Raw genomic sequence first — 18,636 nt, 5'->3', positions numbered from 1 at the left:
GGTCTATTGACTTCCAGTTCAGTGCACTCCCCTCCAATGCTTAATAGAAAATCTTTTCCAGTTGGCTGGATTGGGCATGATACGGAAGAAGATGAGGCTAAGTCTCTGATTCTGAAAGAGAAAACTATAGTGCTACTGAGGGTTTACTACATATGAGGATTATGCAAACATGCATGAGAAAGTCAAAACAAGTTTTAAAATTTACTACTGATAATCTGCAAACGTGACTAAGCTGCACTGTAAAGTCCTCTCTATGTAGAGAAACCTTAATAAAGTTCAACAAATGACTTTTCAAGGCTCAAGGCTAGAAAGTAGCCTGCCAGTACAAATAACCCTACAGATCTCAAAATCCCAGGAAGGAGTTAACCTTTCCGTAAGATAGCCATCTGACCACTGGCTGAGAAGTCACAGCTCCCACCCTCATTTGAGCCTTGGGAAAACTTTAATTTTTATACTAAATAACACCAACCTCACACCTAGACCTGCTACCAAATCACATCCTATTATTAGGACTCAATGAGGAGCCCCTGGATGAACAGTGTACTTTCAAGTGAACAACTGATTGTTCTTCCAAGTTGCAGGAGGTCAGAAATTAACCATTTATGCCTGAAAGATGTCAAATGCTTCATCTGTAAATTGAGTCTTGGTGGCATGGCACTCCTGACCGGGGTGTTAAAGTTACGGTAAAGAGGCCACACAGGAGAGGCACGGGTGGGAAAACTGTATTAGGTACCATACTATAAGCGGAATTGGAGAAAGTGCTGAAGCTCTACCGGGTCGGGGAGGGGGAGACAGACAGCTGTTCTGCCAGGTGGTAACACAGCTAAGGAGAGAAATCAAGCAGGCTAAGAGGACAGGAAAGGAGATTCGTGGCAGAGGGGGCAACAGGCATAGATGTGGAACAGCAGAGGCCAGGGGGGCTGGAGCAGAGTGACCAGGAAGAAGAAGAGATCACGCCCTGAGCCTCTGGAGTGGGAGCACTGACCCCAAGACCCTAGACTACCAGAGAACTAACCCTAGGGAGTATCAAATAGTGAGAACTCACACAAAGGAAACCACTTGAATATAAGAATACAAGACCCGGCATCACCCAACCACCAGTAGCACATCTAAACAACAAACAAAACAAAAATACAAACCCAGTCATCAGCAGACAGGATTACCACCTCACTCAGCCTTGCCCATCAGAGAAAAAACAAACAAACTCAGCACAAATCTCACCCTAAACGAAGCTTACACAAACCAGTGGACCAACCTTAGGAGGGCAGAAACCAAAAGGAAGAAAGAATTCAATCTTGAAGCCTGGGAAAAAGAGACCTCAAACACAGTAAGTTTAAATAAATAATGAAAAGGCAGAGAAATACTATACAAATGAAGGAACATACCAGAAACACATTAAGTCCAAATAAATGAAGAGGAACTATGCAAATTCCCTGAGAAACAATTCAGAATGATAGTAAAGATGATCAAAAACCTTGAAAACAAAATGGAGAAAATGCAAGACTCAATTAACAAAGACCTAGAAGAATTAAAGAATAAACATACAGAGACAAACAACACAATTACCAAAATTAAAAACACTCTAGAAGGAATCAATAGCAGAATATCTGAAGCCTAAGAACGAATCCGTGAACTAGAGGACAAAATGGTGAAAATAACTTCTGAAGAGCAGAAAAAAGTAAAAAGAATGAAAAGAACTGAGGATGGCCTCAGAGACCTCTGTGACAATATCAAACACACCAACATTTGAATTGTAGGGGTCCCAGAAGAAGAAGAGAAAAAGAAAGGGTATGAGAAAATTTTTGACTAGATTATAGTTGAAAATTTCCCCAGCATGGAAAAGGAAATAGTCAATCAAGTCCAAGAGGTGCAAAGAGTCCCATACAGGATAAATCCAAGGAGAAACACACCAAGACACATACTAATGAAACTAACAAAGACTAAACACAAAGAAAAAGGCTACACAGGAAAGAGAGGGCTAATGTGGCCTCGTCAAATGCCATAAGAAGAGGTCAACAGAGAGACTTCCTCTGAGAAATTACAAAAGGAATTAGAGATGTTTACTATGGAACATTCCATAAAGCATGATCTGAACCATGAGCAACAGAATAATCTAAATTACTTATTTAAAAAAGAAGATTCCTAAAGCCCCACCTTAGAAAACAAAACCAAAATCTCTAAATATACTGCCCTGAGTTCTGCATATTTTAACAATTGCCCCCAGACAATGCCTTGGTACACTGTCCTTAAGAAATTATCCTAGAAGGATGGAAAACTAAACTAAAATGGATAAGAAAACAAGATCCTATGGGAAAACCTTGATCCATTCAAACCAGCAGAGCCTCATCACCAGACCTCTAGGAATCTTGTGAGCATCAGGCATGTGATTACCACTCCTTCTAGGAGACTAGAAAGCGTACAGGTGGCCGGTAAAGCTTCACTCAGTTCAAATCTTGACCCACAGTTGCTAGTTGTGATCCTGCAAAGGCACTTAATTTCTGAGCCCTAGTATCTTCATCATCTTTATCTTATGAAACAGAGTAACAGTATCCACTCCACGGGATTTTTGTGCAGATTAAATGAAAATTATAAAAAGGATCTACCATGTGGAATCCTTGTGCATTATTACAGGAATGTAAAATGCTGCTGCCACTATGGAAAACAGTATGGCAGTTCCTCAGAAAATTAAAAATAGAACTACCATATGATCTAGCAATTCCACATTTGGGTATATATCCGAGAGAACTGAAAGCAAGGTCTCAAAGAGATATGTGTGTCTACCAGCATTATTCACAATAACCAAAAGATAATAGTAATCCTAGCGCCCATGATAAATGCATAAATAAAATATGGTATATACATGCAATGGTATATTACTCAGACTTAAAAAGGAGGGAAATTCTGACACATGCTCCACAATATGGATGAACCTTGACGATATTACACTAATAAAATAAAGCAGTCACACAAAAAACAAATATTGTATGAGTCCACAATACAAGGTACCTAGCTTAGTCAAACTCACACGGATAGACAGTAGAAGGATAGCTACCAGGGGAGCAGGGAGTGGGGAATGGAGTTACTATTTAATAGGTATAGTCTCAGTTGTGCAAGATTAAAAGAGCTCCGGAGATTGACTGCACAATAATATGAATGTACAATGTACAATAATATGAATGTACACTACTGAATTGCACATTTAAAAATAGTTCAAATAGGAACTGTATCCTTATAAATGGTTAAGATGGCAAATATTATGTCATGTGTATTTTACCACAATTGGAAGAAAAAAAAAAAAGATCTAGCATGATTCCAGGACTATAATACATATTCAGTAAAAGTCTGTCCATTTCTTATGATGCCCTGAGAAGGCCACAATATCACCTTTGTGGTATTTCTGACAAAAATGCATAACCCAAAATTAATCAAACAAATTCAAATTGAGGGCCATTTTATAAAATAACCAGCTTCCCCCAAAATTTCAAGGTCATGAAGATGAAGAAAGCCTAAGGAAGTCTTCCAAATTAAAGAACAAAGAAATGCAACAGTGCAACACATGATCCTGGATGGAATCCTGGACTGGAGGGAAAATAGAGCTGTAAAAGACACTATTGGTACAATTAACACCATCTGAACATGAATTGTGGGTTAAATAAATTGTACCAATGTTAAACTCTCTGATTTTGATAACTAAAGTGAATTTATTTTGATAACTAAAAGAAGGACACCTTGGGAATTTCCCAGCAGTCCCGTGGTTAGGATTCAGCGCTTTTACTACTGAGGCCCAGGTTCAATCAATCCCTGGTGAGTGAACTAAGATCATCCCACAAGCCACGCAGCATGGCCAAAAAAATAATAAATAAATAAGAGAGCCCTTGCTTTTAGGAAATATATACATAGCATCTAATGATAAAGGGGTATGATGTCTCCAACTTACTCTCCATTGGTTCAAAACATAATTTACATGTATATAAACATAGAGAACACTAAAGCAAATAGGGAAAAATGTAAACAGCTGTACATTTGGCAAAATATATATAGAAGCTTCTCATTCCATATTTGTAACTATTCTGTAAGTTTGAGAATATATCCAAATAAAAGGTCACCAAAAATAAGTTAGTCTTCATCGTCTCATGTTACAAACTAAGTAAACTGGCATATCTCAAAGTTTCTCCCACATAACACCAGTTCCAAAAGATGCTCCACATAAGAAGTGGACTCTGCAGGCGCATGAAGCAGCTGCCCTCTGCCCCGGTCTCCTCCCGGGGGACACTGCACAGGAGCACGTTAAGATTCAGAAACATCCTGAACTAAAGAAAACTGTGCAACCCCGTATTTCCAGAGCTTCTGACAACTAAACCTTTTCCATTTTATGACAGTATCAGCAAAATCAGGACTCCAAAGAGTGTAAGGGGCTGACCAGCACATGGTAGCCAGTAGTTAAGCAGCAATGCCCAGGGCTTTCTGAGCCTGGGCCTCTTACACGGGACTGTAGGCCTCGGATAAAGTACAGGTTTTCTCTGTGCTAAACACCATCTCTGCAAACTAAGCCTATAATCCTGGCCTCATACACTACCTGGCTGGACTAATCAGTCTAAATTATGGCACTGTTAAACACAAAATACCAGAAATACATCCCTGTTTCACAAGAATACTATGTATTATTATATTTATTGCAAGCTGTTCATTTCCCTTATTACCGTACATATCTCACTCTCTGACTAGACAACTCTTTAACAAGTTTATTTCTTACCTCGTTACATCCTCAACACACAGTGCCTGACTCACTGCAGATCACCAGTAAACACATACTGATTATATATTGAATTAATCACTGAATAATTACCTCTGATCCCAGATAGGAGTTGCCTTGTATTAATTCAGGTGCTGCATAAGCAAGACTCCCACAGCAGGTCTGCAGGTGATGATCCTTGTTACCCTGCCAATAAGATAAAAATGAAACACTTATTAACTACAGCCCTTAAGAGAATTAAAACCCTGATAAACATTCTTCCAATATAAGCAAAGAGATGCTAGATAAGAGTTACCCCAAATGATAAGAGACTTTCTGCCGCCAACTCAATACTCTGCCCATGTGCATGCATGCATGTGTGGCTTCCTCTTCTCTGGATTTCCAACACCACCAAGACCTGGCAGGAAAAAAATCCTTCTCCCCTTAGCTCAGTCAAGTTCTACTTCCCTAGGCATCCATTTGCATAATAATCAGTTTAGCATACACACAAGCACCCAAGTCCTCCCACTCCCAAGTACTCAAGAAAAAGATTATTTCTCTAAAGGAGCCTATCTCTAATAGCAAATTTTTACAAATACGTTAAGTTTCTTTTCCCCAAGAGGGAAGAGAGCAAATACTACACAAAACAAAGCCTTGGGAGCCTGTTTTCTAGACTTGGTTATAACACAGATCATGACCTCAGCCTCCAGATCTGTTCAAATAAGGATCCTCTGGTCTCCCACACAAATTTGGAGCCATAATGCAAATGATACCACTGCCCAACACTTCCACAGAGTTCCACAAATGGCAAATGACTTATGAAATTGTAAGATTTCATTTACAACTGCAACAGCACACCCAGAAGATAGCTCCTCAGCAGAATGCTGAGGCCACCTTCTCCCAGTCAAGTCTTGCTTTGTGAGATGGAGTCTGTGTGAGTTGAATCCGTGGAGCCATAAATAAAGGCTGCCGGAGTCTGTCACAAACATTCTCCACCGCCTCCTGTGATGAACATGACTTAAACCAGCTTATCGGCTCAAAGTAAGCTTTATCTTTATTGCTTGTCGATCAGAAAAATGCCTTCTTGCATTTGGTTCCCAGATACAAGACTCGACTGACAATCTCTGAAGAGCCAAGGGAAGGAGAGGAAAATCAGAAAGAATCAGACATTCAGCCAAAGGGGCAAAATCTGCCTCCCTCTGCACCCAGCTAATTCTGATTGGGGCAGGAAATAACCAAGGGGCTGAGACAAGCCTGAAATTTCAACATTCTTAATGAGGGTAGACAGTTCATTTTAGAGACTGTGAGTACCATCATTAGAGGACTCAAGAGGAAGCCTCCAATAGCAGCCACAAAGGAGAAGGTTCAAAGTCACCTCAAAGAGAAGGTATGCTGCAGAACACCAGTGCTTAACTGTGGAGTGCAAATTAAGGAAACCATTCACGGTATAAATTCTATTTATTTATTTTTTTACGGTATAAATTTTAAAGTACATATGGACTTTTTCCTTCTTCTTTTATAAGGAAAGGGGATTGTCTCTCAAAATGTAACTAATTGTTAGTTATATAACCATTTGGATAATAAAGAACAGATTTTCACTAGATTTCCTGAAATGCATATCTAAACAAAGAAAGGCATCACCTAACAGGAACATACTCCAACTGCAAACACGTGGTCAATTCAGCATTCATACTGTGATGGCTTCCTGCCACCTCAGTCCTGCAAATTCTCTCTCAGCATACCCATGGGGCTGTCAGCAGGACCAACCCTGGACCTAGAGCAGTGGGTTTCAACCTTGGCTACATGTTAAAATCATCAAGAGAACTTATAAAAAGTGTGAAATTTAGCATTCTTCTCAATGGATGCAACCAGGTTCACTAAATACTAAATGGAAGTTAGTATAAGATAACAGGCAAGAGGTGCACTGGCAAAGGAAATAAACTCCTTTTTATCTCTGCACTTACCTTGGGCTTTGCACAGAGACCAAAGTCAATCAGCTTTAATTTATGATATTCATCAAACAACAAATTTTCCTGAAAAAAAAAAGACATTTTCATAACTATACAGTCTTCCTCATATCACATCCTACCTCTGCTGCTGCTGCTGCTGCCGAGTCACTTCAGTCGTGTCCGACTCTGTGCGACCCCATAGACGGCAGCCCACCAGGCTCCCCCGTCCCTGGGATTCTCCAGGCAAGAACACTGGAGTGGGTTGCCATTTCCTTCTCCAATGCATGAACGTGAAAAGTGAAAGTGAAGTCGCTCAGTTGTGTCTGACTCTTAGCGACCCCATGGCTTGCAGCCCAACAGGCTCCTCCCTCCATGGGATTTTCCAGGCAAGAGTACTGGAGTGGGGTGCCATTGACTTCTCCAACATCCTACGTCTAGCTACTCCTAAAAGCACTTTAAGGTTGGGTCCGGAGTAAAAAAATTAATTTGAAAAAAAAAACAATGAAGTGACAAGAATAGAAGGAAAGAGAAGAGGAGAGGAATGTTGATAACTATCCTGCTTCCCCTCAAGACACATTAGCATAAACCACTTTCTCCTTGGCACTATGAGGCTCAACTACAAGTAAACATAATATGTGCCAAAGGCAAGTTTGAACAGAAAGGGTGAACTCGAATCAAAGAGGTGGATAAAAACAAAGGGAAAAGGACAGAAACTGCCGTATCTTGTTAGGGCAATTCTAGATCTCAAACCCTAGTACCAAATTACATTGAAATTCATGCTCACCAGCATGCATATTAGTCAGAGCCTACACACTTAAGAGTAGCAAATTTTTATTCTGCCCTTGAAAAGCAGAATCTGCCCATTTCACTGAACTGTTCATTTCTGAAGCACAATGGAATTAAAATTAAAGGAAGATGATGTCAGGAAAAGAGTATCAAGAGGAAGATACTCAAAGACAATATTCTCAAAGAAAATACTCAAAACTCTTCTTTCTTACGAATAAAACCTGAGGTTTATATTCTGCAGCTGATTACAAAGACATTTATAATGTCACACAAAATTGACAAAGAAATAGAACACCAGTAAGTCCATCCAGAAGAGCCTAGCAGGAGTCAAAAGTCAAAAAGGAAAAAGAAAGATACATTAGCGATGGAACAAAAAAATAAGCAAAGCCCAGATAAATTCTAAGCAGAACGAACATTTGGAAACAGTGATGACAGGTAAATGATGTCAAATTCTCAGGTGAGCATCTGTGATGCAGTCACTTACTGGTTTGAGGTCCCTGTGAGCATAGCCTTGGCTGTGCACGTAAGCAACTGCAGATACTATCTGACGGAAGACAATACGGGTCTCCTCCTCTGACAGGCGATCGTGGGAAATTATGTAGTCAAACAGCTCTCCTCCAGGGCAATACTGCAAGAGCAGCAGAGTCACATAAATATCATTATTACTTGCAAAAATCAGAGGAATTTAAAATTAAAAAATCATACTTAACTCAGAGATGTTGTTAATTCAATTTACAAGCAAAGGAATGAACTAATTTAGGTATATTCAAAAATACACTCTCAGTATTTCAGCGTTTGGAATACGTTTGGTCTTGAGCTATTTTTTTAAATTAACTTATTTATTATTTTTTAGTTGCACTGGGTCTCTGATGCTTCACACAGGTTTTCTCCAGGAACAAATTCTAACCTATTCTGTCCACTAAAGTACACCATCACATGAGGAGGATATCACAAAGGATATATTTACTATGTATCTCCAATTTATTATACATGTCTACTTGGTCTAAATTGTTACAGATAGAACTTAAACAGGTAAGCCACTTAGCATTTAATCTTGCAAGTGAAATGAATTTAATACCTCTCTCATAACTATCATAAAATGAAAGAGAATGACCTGAACAAACATTTGTGTCCCCAAAAAAATTCCTGTGTGGAAACTCTAATCCCTGAAGATGGTGATTTTAGACGGTGGAACCTTTGGGAGATGATTAAGACATGAGGGCGGAGTCCTCGTGAATGAAATCAGTGCTCTCATTAAAAGAGGCTCCAGAGAGATCCCTAGCCTTTTCTATCACGTAAGCACACGGCAATAAGGTACCAGCTACGAACCAGAAAGAGGACCCTTACCCGACCACGCTGGTGCCTTGATCTTGGGATTCCCAGCCTCCAGAACTGTGAGAAATAAGTTGCTATTGCTCATAAGCTACTCAGTCTGTGATACTTGTTACAGCAGCCCAAACAGACTAAGACAGAGACAAATAACTTCAGGTCTCTGGAACTTACTACTGACCTCGAGAACCATGAATATTTTGTTGGCTGTCTCTATCACATGGTAGAGTTGACATATATGCTCATGTCTTAGGTTCTTCAAGGCATCAATTTCTGTTTTGACCCGAGGCAAATCACTCTGTGACAAAACATTTTATTAAATGAGCAATAAACTTATTTGGAAAATATTCCAAGCCCCAATCTCAACAACTCTGATACTAAGTAGCAAAAGCAGTCAATGGCCTCAAAACAATTTGCTCAACAATAGAAAACAAAGGCTTATTTCTGTGTACATTTTCAAGAGGACCTGAGGGTTTTACAAAAGAAAAGTTCAATCTGAGGCAAGAACACAACATCCAGAAAAAATAAAACAACCTCACTCCCTTTAGAAGGTTAGCATTCCAAACAAGGAAAATGACAGGAACACTATCCAGTGTGCATGTCTAGGCTACCCCTTCGGTCTCCACAATGTCCATTTGGACTCTGTGGGAGAAGGTGAGGGTGGGATGTTTCGAGAGAACAGCATCGAAACATGTATATTATCTAGGGTGAAACAGATCACCAGCCCAGGTGGGATGCATGAGACAAGTGCTGGGGCCTGGTGCACTGGGAAGACCCAGAGGGATCGGGTAGAGAGGAAGGTGGGAAGGGGGATTGGGATGGGGAATACATGTAACTCCATGGCTGATTCATGTCAATGTATGACAAAACCCACTACAATATTGTAAAGTAATTAGCCTCCAACTAATAAAAATAAATGAAAAAAAAAAAAAAAAGAAAACAACAACAAAAAAAGAAGCATGATGAAACCGATGGCTGATCCATGTTAATGTTTGATAGAAACCAGTGCAATACTGTAAAGCAATTATCCTTCAATCAAAAATAAATTTTTTAAAAAAGAAGCCTGCTCAGTTAAAAATTGGTGAGTGTAGATAAAAGGTATTCACGATCTCAGTCTCTCAACTTTTCAAAGAGCTTGAAATTTTTCAAAATAAGAAGTTGGCTGGGAGGAGGATAGCCAAGTTGAAAAAATTTTAAAGTCCATAGTAAAGATAAGAATCCAGATATCCATGGAGTAAACAAGTAATATTTTATTATAAAAAGGGACTCAGTCTAATGATCAGTGGTTTAAGATCCAATTAACTTAGGGCCATGCAACCTGATATTAGTTCTTAACCAAGAAGTTGTAACTTTAACTATTCTGATATGATGATCTTTTTTTCTTCTTTTTTGGGGGGATGTGGTAATCTGATGACTAAAACCCTGAAAGTAATCAAAATATTTTTAAAGTCCTAGGAAGTAAATAAAATAAGCACAATAACAACAGGAAATATAAAGCCAGTTTAGAATTAATGAATTAATATCATCATATTGATGCTTTAGAATAAGTTTTGAGTACTAGTATGTTACATTTGATAATAACAATTCACATTTTATCTGCTATTAAGGTGTTTGCTAGGTCAAGTAAATAAGGTACACCAAAGTTATAACTGAAGTTTAAATTGCTTAAGGGAATTAAATTAATCAGTTTTATAACCAACGTTTAAATGATCAAGATAAATGATTTTTAATATCTTTTTATTAGTTTAATAAACATAATATTGAGCACTGAAAACAAAAATACTGAAGGAGAGTCTGAATTGTCAATTGACAGGTTATTTAAAATAATTCTGATATAGATCACTTCGTGATTTTTGGCATGTATTTCAGAAGGAGTTCAGAGAATTGAGTGATACTACTATAACACGACATTCTCTTCAACTTATTTATATATGTTAATCAGCACTTACATCCTTAAAAATAAAGTAACAATTCATATTAAACTCTGCCAGGCTCCTCTGTCCTTGGAATTTTTCAGGCAAGACTACTGGAGTGGGTTTCCATTTCCTTCTCCAGGGGATCTTCCCAACCCAGGGATCGAACTTGCATCTCCTGGGTCTCCTGCATTGGTAGGCAGATTCTTTATCTGCCTGCCAATATTCTTTACCTGAGATATTCTTTATCTCAGTGGAGCCACCAGGGAAACCCTTTTAAAACCACAGATTTATACATAACTGGCTGTGGAAGTGTTATTTTAATAAAAGAGCAATAACTAGAACATTAGAGAAAATTCAGGTCGTAATGCACAAAACTGATCCATAAATATTTTTAAAATAATGTTAAACTTACCCCTAGCGCATTTTTATCCATGATTTTTATAGCTACCATTTCTCCAGTGAGGATATGGCAGGCAAGTTTGACCTTTGCAAAGCCACCTAAGTAAAGGAAAATGTATTATGAAGAGATAAGCGAACTAACTTAAATAGCATCAGCAGAGCAAACTGAAAACTCAAGCACAAATACCTTTCCATGGACTTTATAAAGCTCTCTTGAGCTATATTTTCCTGAAGTTTGTGGCCCTTTTTTACATATTGCTTCCAAAGCGTTAGCCATGATCCTAACCTCTCTTTATCCAATGACTGGCTAAAGATTCCTTTTTGCCATTATAGGACATCTTTAATTTTGCAATTAGGAAGAAGTAGAGATTTGTTTTCTAATTCTTTAGAAATTTGTTTTATAATTAACATTGCAATTAAACCTGCTTTTTAATTAACATTGTCAAAATACCATATAAAGTTGCAGAGACAAAAGACAAATAATATGAAACTTCTATTCAGTTTTAAAACTGAAAAACTAAGCAATTATGTTTCAAAATTGGCTCAAAAGCTGGGTAAATATCTACATTCAGGTATCTGAAAGAAACAAACTTAGTACCTCTAAAAAGAAGTTCCCAAAAGTCCCTCCCATGGTGTTCCCCATCTCAGTAAATGGCAAACTCATCTTCCCAGATCAGGCCAAAAGCCTGGAAGTCATCTTTAGCCCTTCTCTTTTGTCTCACACCCCATACCCAACCCATTAACATAGCCCATTGACCTAGGCACTATAACCAAAAAAAAAAACATAGCCCATTGGCTCTGTCTTCAAAAACTTATTAACGTTTATCTTGGGGGAAGGGGGCAGGCACTGAATGGAAACATTCTATGTCCTGATCTGAACATATGGGCATATGTGAGCCAAAACACCACCAAATGTATTACACTTTGCTTATTTTACTGTGTATTATGTCTCAATAAATTATATTTATATATACACATGTGTGTCTGTATGCAGAAGCCCACCCCTTTCTACACACAGAATCCCACGACCTTCAGTTCTATCACCATCCATGTCACCATATCTCCAGTATCACTCACCTAAATTACTGCAGTAACTTCCTAACATCTATCTGCTTCTGCCTTTGCCCTCTCCCAGCCATTTTTTCCACAATCAAGTAGCCAGAGTGATCCTTAAAAACAAAAGGTCAGATCACTCCTTGGCTCAAAACTCTCCAGTGACTTTTATTCTTAATAAAATGAACTGCAAGACCTTTCCTACAACTCACCTCTCTTGCTCAACTTTTTCTTACTAAAATAAGTTCAAAAATTTTTAAACTATGTAAGTTAGGCTAAAAAGCTCATGGTTTGGCAGAAACCAACACAATAATTTAAAGCAATTATCCTTCAACTAAAAATAAGTAAAATTTTTTTTTTCATTTTTAGAGTCTTTATTGAATTTTTTATAATATTGCTTCTGTTTTGTTTTTTTTTTAATTGAAGGATAATTGCTTTACCTAATTTTGTTGTTTGCCGGAGAGGATGTGGAGAAAAAGGAACGCTCTTGCACTGTTGATGGGAATGTAAATTGATACAGCCACTATGGAAGATGGTATGGAGATTCCTTAAAAATAAGTAAATTTAAAAAAAAGAAAAACAGCTCATGGCTGTCCCATTTCACCCTACTCTCAAATGGATGACCTATTCTCTTCAAGAAAAAATTAATTACCTGTCCCAATAGTTTCATATAATTCATAGTATTTGAGAAGTTCATCATAATCTTTCATGGTCCTCCTGGAAGTTTACTCAAAATTATAAAAAGAACCTGTAAGACAAAACAGTACACAATCAAAAAGAGAAATACTAAGAGATTATCTCCTTACTCTTGTAACTACAAATATAAATAAGTCTCAGGCATATAAACCATATTGAGAAAACTGATTAGCCATAGGAAAAAAAACAAGATAAAACTAGGTTCCTCTCACTCCATACATAAAAATCAATTCCAGATCAAATAAAGACAAATATGAAAGGTAAATCTTTAAAAACTTTTAATAGAATATTGTTATCATTTCAGGATAGAAAAGGGTCCTTTAAATAGGCAGAGAAATGGTTAATCATAAAAATAATCAGACTGGGATGTTCTCATCAAAATTTGAACAATGTTTCCCACAGGACTTATCCATGACCATGTAAAGAATGTTCCTATGTGAAGCAGTTAAAACTATTTTCTTTTAACATTAATTTTTATTTACTTATTTGGCTGCTCTGGGTCTTAGTTGCTTGCAGGATCTTTAGTTGTTGCAGCATGTCAATTCTTAGTTGTAGCATGTGGGATCTAATTTCCTGACCAGGGATCAAACCCAGGCCCCCTGTATCGGTAGCACAGTCTTAACCACTGGACCACCAGGGAAGTCCCTGAAGCAGTTAAAACGATAATGTCCTTTTATTTGACAGACTGCTGCTTTCTCACCAATGACACCCCTAGCACTACCTCATTGCTCCCACTTTCCTCAGATAGACAAAAGCTGAAATGCTCCTGCTCTTTGATAGAATCCATTCCAAAACTGGTCCTCGTTTCCCCAGCACAAGCCCAAACCTATATATAAGCCCCTTTCAACTCACTCTTATTGAGATGCCCAAGATCCTAGGGAGCAGGGATCCTCTTGCTGCAGCAAGCTAAGGACACCTAATGTTTTTAAATTACAGATGTGTTCCTAATGGTTTGTAGTTCATAGGCCTTAAGAAAAATTGCTAACTTGAAAAGAATGAGAGGAAGAGAATTCCAGAAAAAAAGAATGTAGATGCAAAGATCCCAGAGGAAGAAAAGGCTGACATGTACCGAACTGAAGCTGCTTTCAGAAGTACCAGCATAAAGAAATGCAGATGTGGTGCTGGGACAATTGGTTAGGCATGTGGGGAAAAAGAACACTGCATCTCTACCACACACCACACACAAAATCAATTAGAGTAAAGACTTTAAAGACAAACGTTTAAAATATATACAGATAAGGCCTTACTCATACCAGACTTATAGCTAGGAGTGGCAAGAGGAAGAGCATGAAGATGACAATTAGAAAAGTAAGAAGAATATAGCTTCATGGAAGCCAAGAAGGAAGGGAAAAAAGCAAAACTAGTAAAAGAAAACTTCTAGGAAGCCGATTTCTAAATAAATTTGGAAGCGCTCCTATACAGGTCAGGTCCTGGGACCTGAGTTTAGGTGCTGCAAAGTGGAGCTTTCTTATAGGTAAACCAGCACAGCACACCAAGGGATCTAGAGATCACAAAGGGCTTTGAGCCAAGACCTAACTAGTGATGAACTCCTCCTTTGCTGGTATGACTCCTGAGCCCAGAGCTTCCTGCGACCTAGCAGCGGACTGGGTATGGCAGTACAGGGTTCAAGACCCCAGGACCCCACTCTCTGCACCACTTAGGTAAGTATATGCACAGCCAACTGGGGCTCGGGTAAAGTTCCACCTGGAGAGGACAGAACTCATGCCTGTCGTAATTGCTACCACTCCGTAGTGGAAACCTGGGGCTGGTGCTCCTTTCTAGAGCCAGATAGCCTCCCTTACCAACACGGAGAGTTTTAGCAAATCTGCTGAAGGCTCTGGGATCAGTTATGTGGCCAGCATCATGCTCACTAACTTTTAAGTTCTCTGTCCTTCATCCTGGTTCTTCCAGAGCTGAGTGACCAGCATGTTATTAAATCTTAATAATGGTGGTGACTTTGGAAGACCTAGAGTATGGTCTAGTCTCAACCTCAGGACTATGGTGAGTTTATAAAGGAAAACACAGGGTAGGTTTTTACTATAGTGAAGATGGGCCATCTTCTTAAACTGAGGTGGAGAAAACACTGAATGAAATTACCAAAAGCCCAAGAGCCACTGACCTTTTTTTAATATCTCTTTAAATATCCTCTTAAAATGCTTAAAGCACTCTGATTCCATGAGTCATTTTACTTGGAGATAAAAGGTAGGTTATTTAGCAAGTAAAAAACCTTCAAAAATTTGGTCAGTGAAATAAACCCTAGAGCAAAAGTTTTGGAGGGAAAAATATCAAAACTCAAGAAAACAATCAGATTAAAAAATGGTTTTAGTAGCAATGTCAAAGTTGAAATAGCAAGAAAGATAAAGATAATGGAAAAAAGACCGAGATCCAGTAAACAATATTAGTCATTTTCTAGGAAGAACTGGCATTGGACCAACTTAATAAGCAGGTTGAACTTTTAATCTAGCTGAATCTGCACGAATGGCGTAGGCAAACAAAAGAAGGAGTCAGATCCTGATGCTAATAGAACGCTGGTGACATAAAATGAAATATTTCTGCTTCCATTCGAGTGGCAAAAGTTGTTCTAGGCAAGGAGACAGTACAGAGGACATATTTATTCTTCCTGGGCACGAGATACAGGATGAGAAATATCCTTAACAGCAGTACTAATTCAGAAACCTTTAAAAGCGCATTTGTCACTGGAGCAAATTGGGAATAAAGTGGAACCACACCCCCAAAGACAGGAATTACAGGACTAAGAACTTTTAAAACAGGTAAAAATAGCAGTAAAATGCAGAGGTCAATACAAGGCTAAGAAATCTTTCGGATCCTAATGAGGGAGAAGAGAGTGACCAGGATATTGGAAATGGAGGGATGTTAGGCTATAAATCTGTTTAGAAAATTGTCTGATATAAAAGTAGGCTATCATGTTCCTTAGAGAGCAGAGCCCCAACTAATGCAATATTGGGGTATTCAGAACATAGGGGTTAAAGAGGAAACACAAACAGACATTATGGAGCTTAAAAACCATGAAATGGAAAAAGTTCCCCAGTGGCCTAGTGGTAAGGATTCCAGCCTTTCACTGCTGTGGTCCAGGTTCAAGCTCTGATGGGCAACTGAGATCCTGCAAGCCGCATGGCACAGCCAAAAAACAAACTAACAAAAGATCATGAGATGAAAATAGACAAAGGAAAAGAAACAGGTCTTAGGAAATATAAGATTCTAATTGCCACCATGCACATGCCTAAATTCCATACCAAAGACTGGGCTATTTTAAATTGCCACTCAGAAAAAGAAAGCAATTGGTATGATGTTGGAACTGATTTTCCCAGATAAAGGACATAAGAGCATCTTAATCAATGTATTGACAGATTTTTCCCAAATGAGTTTTGAACTTTCAGGTTATAGCCTTCAGTCAACTAGCAGAGATCGAACTGCATCAGTTTAAGACTGAATCACATACCTCCTCTTTTTTTCTACCTTCCATTTGCTTATCTACTCCCTTCCCTCAAATCATACCATTTCTTCAGAGAAGTAAAACTAATGTGGGCCTAAATTATATCTATTTAATCCAGCTAACATTATTTTTGCTACTGTATAAGAAAACTAATGTTAAAAAAAAAAAAGAAAACTAGTGTTTATATCACAAACTGCTATAATGATAGCAGATTTTACTTGGCTTGTGGAAGTAGAATTGGTTCTAAATATTCTTAAGTCTCCTCGCTGTTTATCCTCTAGAGTCTGGAAATATAGAATAAGGACATGTGACTGGAGTTATCCAGCTGCTGCTAAAGGAGGTATATGATTAGTTAAATGTGGAAGGGAACCTCCCAACTGTGGTTAAAGTAGGGAACTAGACCCCAATCAGACACCTGATTGTCCTTCTGAATGTGACTAAATAGAACTGGAGCTATATAAAATTGTGGACCTGAACTTTTCTGAGGAAACAAGGAACTGCCTAGATAGTGGGAGGAATTTTATCAGTAAATTTTATAGGATAGCAACAAATTGGAGGCATTTTCTTACCAACATAGTCTTGTTTGGCCTATGCTATTACCTGCTGTGTAGCACATTTACGTTATCTAGTGAGCTTGGTAAGACATTGATGCTGAGGATATTTCACATGAGAAGCAGAATACAGAATGTCTTACAATATGACCTTGTAATACATTTAATTAACATCCAGTTCTGCTCCCTTGCAGAGGCTTCTGGGAGCACCAACAGAGAGGCATTCATTCCCAAAGGCAGTAAGAGATTGATCTGATCATCTCCTTGGTCCACAGTGGATATACTGAAAGGATGGATCCACTGGTGAGACAAGCCCGTGAAGATGCAGTGAGGGCGTTTCTGATTTATCCCACACAGCACAGAAATAGAAACCAAAATATGAAGAAAAAACTGAGGAACACTAGTCTCTAAGCAAAACTCCAGGCACCTGTGATGCTGCCCCACCTTCCCCCTTTCCCTTGCCATTACCAAAGAGAAATACCAATGGTGACGCTCAATAGTTACTCATCCTAGGAAGGAGAGGGGCCGGACGACGCCCCTGGGACGCCCTCCTTTGGCAGTTTCCCTTCCCCTACTGGTCTTTCGGTGAGGGCCACTTTTACTCCTATAGCATTCGGCGCATACTCCCCTTTAGTGTAAGTCTCTTAAGCCACTACTTTGAGAAGGTGAAGGAAGAGGAAGCCTTTGCACTCTGAAAGAGGGCTGATAAGACATAACACGTTTCCTTTTTCACTGAACTGCCCCAGTAAATTGAGTTGTACGAACAGAAAAAACTTGAATCCTTCTTTGAACGTCTTTCTCGGAGACCGTCATGGTCGTGCAAACGTGGAATGGGAATTCACATCTATCCCAGCCTCCTAGGTGGCAAGCGCTTCCACTGCACACCTCATCGATAACCGGAGGCGGGTACGATCACTATCTCCACTTACAGCGGGGAAAAAGGGGGGTCGGAAAGGCTAATTATCTCATCCAGGGAACCGAACTCGTAAGGCGGGGGCTCCAGGAAGTCTCCCAAAACTCCGGTGAGCCAGCAGCACCGTGGGCTCAAGCCGCTGTCCCCCGCGCTGCGCACTGCCGGGGCCTCGGCCCTCACCCACGCGGGACGCACTGACCTGAGGGCGGAGGGCTGGGAGGGGCTGAACCAGGCAGAAAGACAGACGCACCGGACCGCAATCCCGGAAAACCTTTGGGATGGTCAGGTTCTGGCCGCTTCCGCCCGCCAAGGGAATCAAACCTCGCGCGCCGGAAGGGGCGGGGCGCGGCGGGGGCGGGGCTCATCGGGGGCGGGGCGGCCCCTGCGAGGAGGGGGCGGGGTCGCGCGCCGGCGGAGAGGGGACGTCAAGTCTCGGTGGTCAGCCTGGAGTGTGACTGAGGGCGCGGGAAGACTTACCTGGTGGGGTGGACGTACAGAGTTTCCACATATTTAAACTTTCTTAAGTTCTCTTTCCTAAAATTAATCTGCGGAGAAGTCACTAGTGGTGAAGGTTCTCATTTCCGTCCTCCTCTAGCCTCACGGCCCTTGGCTCATCCAGCGAAAGACAAGTATACCTCTGCCCTCTCTACATCTTACTATCAACTGTGTTGCCGCGAGGAATGAAATCCCCAGGAGCCATTAGATAACTCAAGGTACTAGAAACACCAACCTAGCTTCACTGTAAAGTCCTTCTAATGCGTTTTACCGTTTGGTCGTTATTTAGGTGACTTTCACCCGATGTATGAATTACAGTTGTGATAACTCGATCCTGACGTAAAACACATTATAGCAAGAGGA

At 39.6% G+C, this 18,636-nt stretch overlaps 1 protein-coding gene across 2 annotated transcripts in view; it reads right to left on the bottom strand.

Moving 5' to 3' along the window:
* Positions 1-18,107, bottom strand: part of MELK (maternal embryonic leucine zipper kinase) — a 73,551-nt gene extending 55,444 nt beyond the window's left edge. The window contains exons 1-7 of one of the 2 annotated variants that reach the window (XM_061132284.1): positions 17,978-18,107; positions 12,817-12,912; positions 11,125-11,210; positions 8,978-9,094; positions 7,952-8,095; positions 6,697-6,765; positions 4,847-4,939 (exon numbers count right to left, since the gene is read on the bottom strand). In XM_061132284.1, the coding sequence (XP_060988267.1) occupies positions 4,847-4,939; positions 6,697-6,765; positions 7,952-8,095; positions 8,978-9,094; positions 11,125-11,210; positions 12,817-12,874 (567 nt within the window). In that variant the 5' untranslated portion in view covers positions 12,875-12,912; positions 17,978-18,107. The remainder of the gene's footprint in view (positions 1-4,846; positions 4,940-6,696; positions 6,766-7,951; positions 8,096-8,977; positions 9,095-11,124; positions 11,211-12,816; positions 12,913-17,977) is intronic. The other variant, XM_061132285.1, reaches the window with a different exon arrangement.
* Between the last annotated feature and the right edge of the window lie 529 nt (positions 18,108-18,636).

Source organism: Dama dama, chromosome 29, assembly GCF_033118175.1.
Source record: "Dama dama isolate Ldn47 chromosome 29, ASM3311817v1, whole genome shotgun sequence".
Taxonomy (NCBI): domain Eukaryota; kingdom Metazoa; phylum Chordata; class Mammalia; order Artiodactyla; family Cervidae; genus Dama; species Dama dama.
This window is presented reverse-complemented; position numbering and strand designations above follow the sequence as displayed.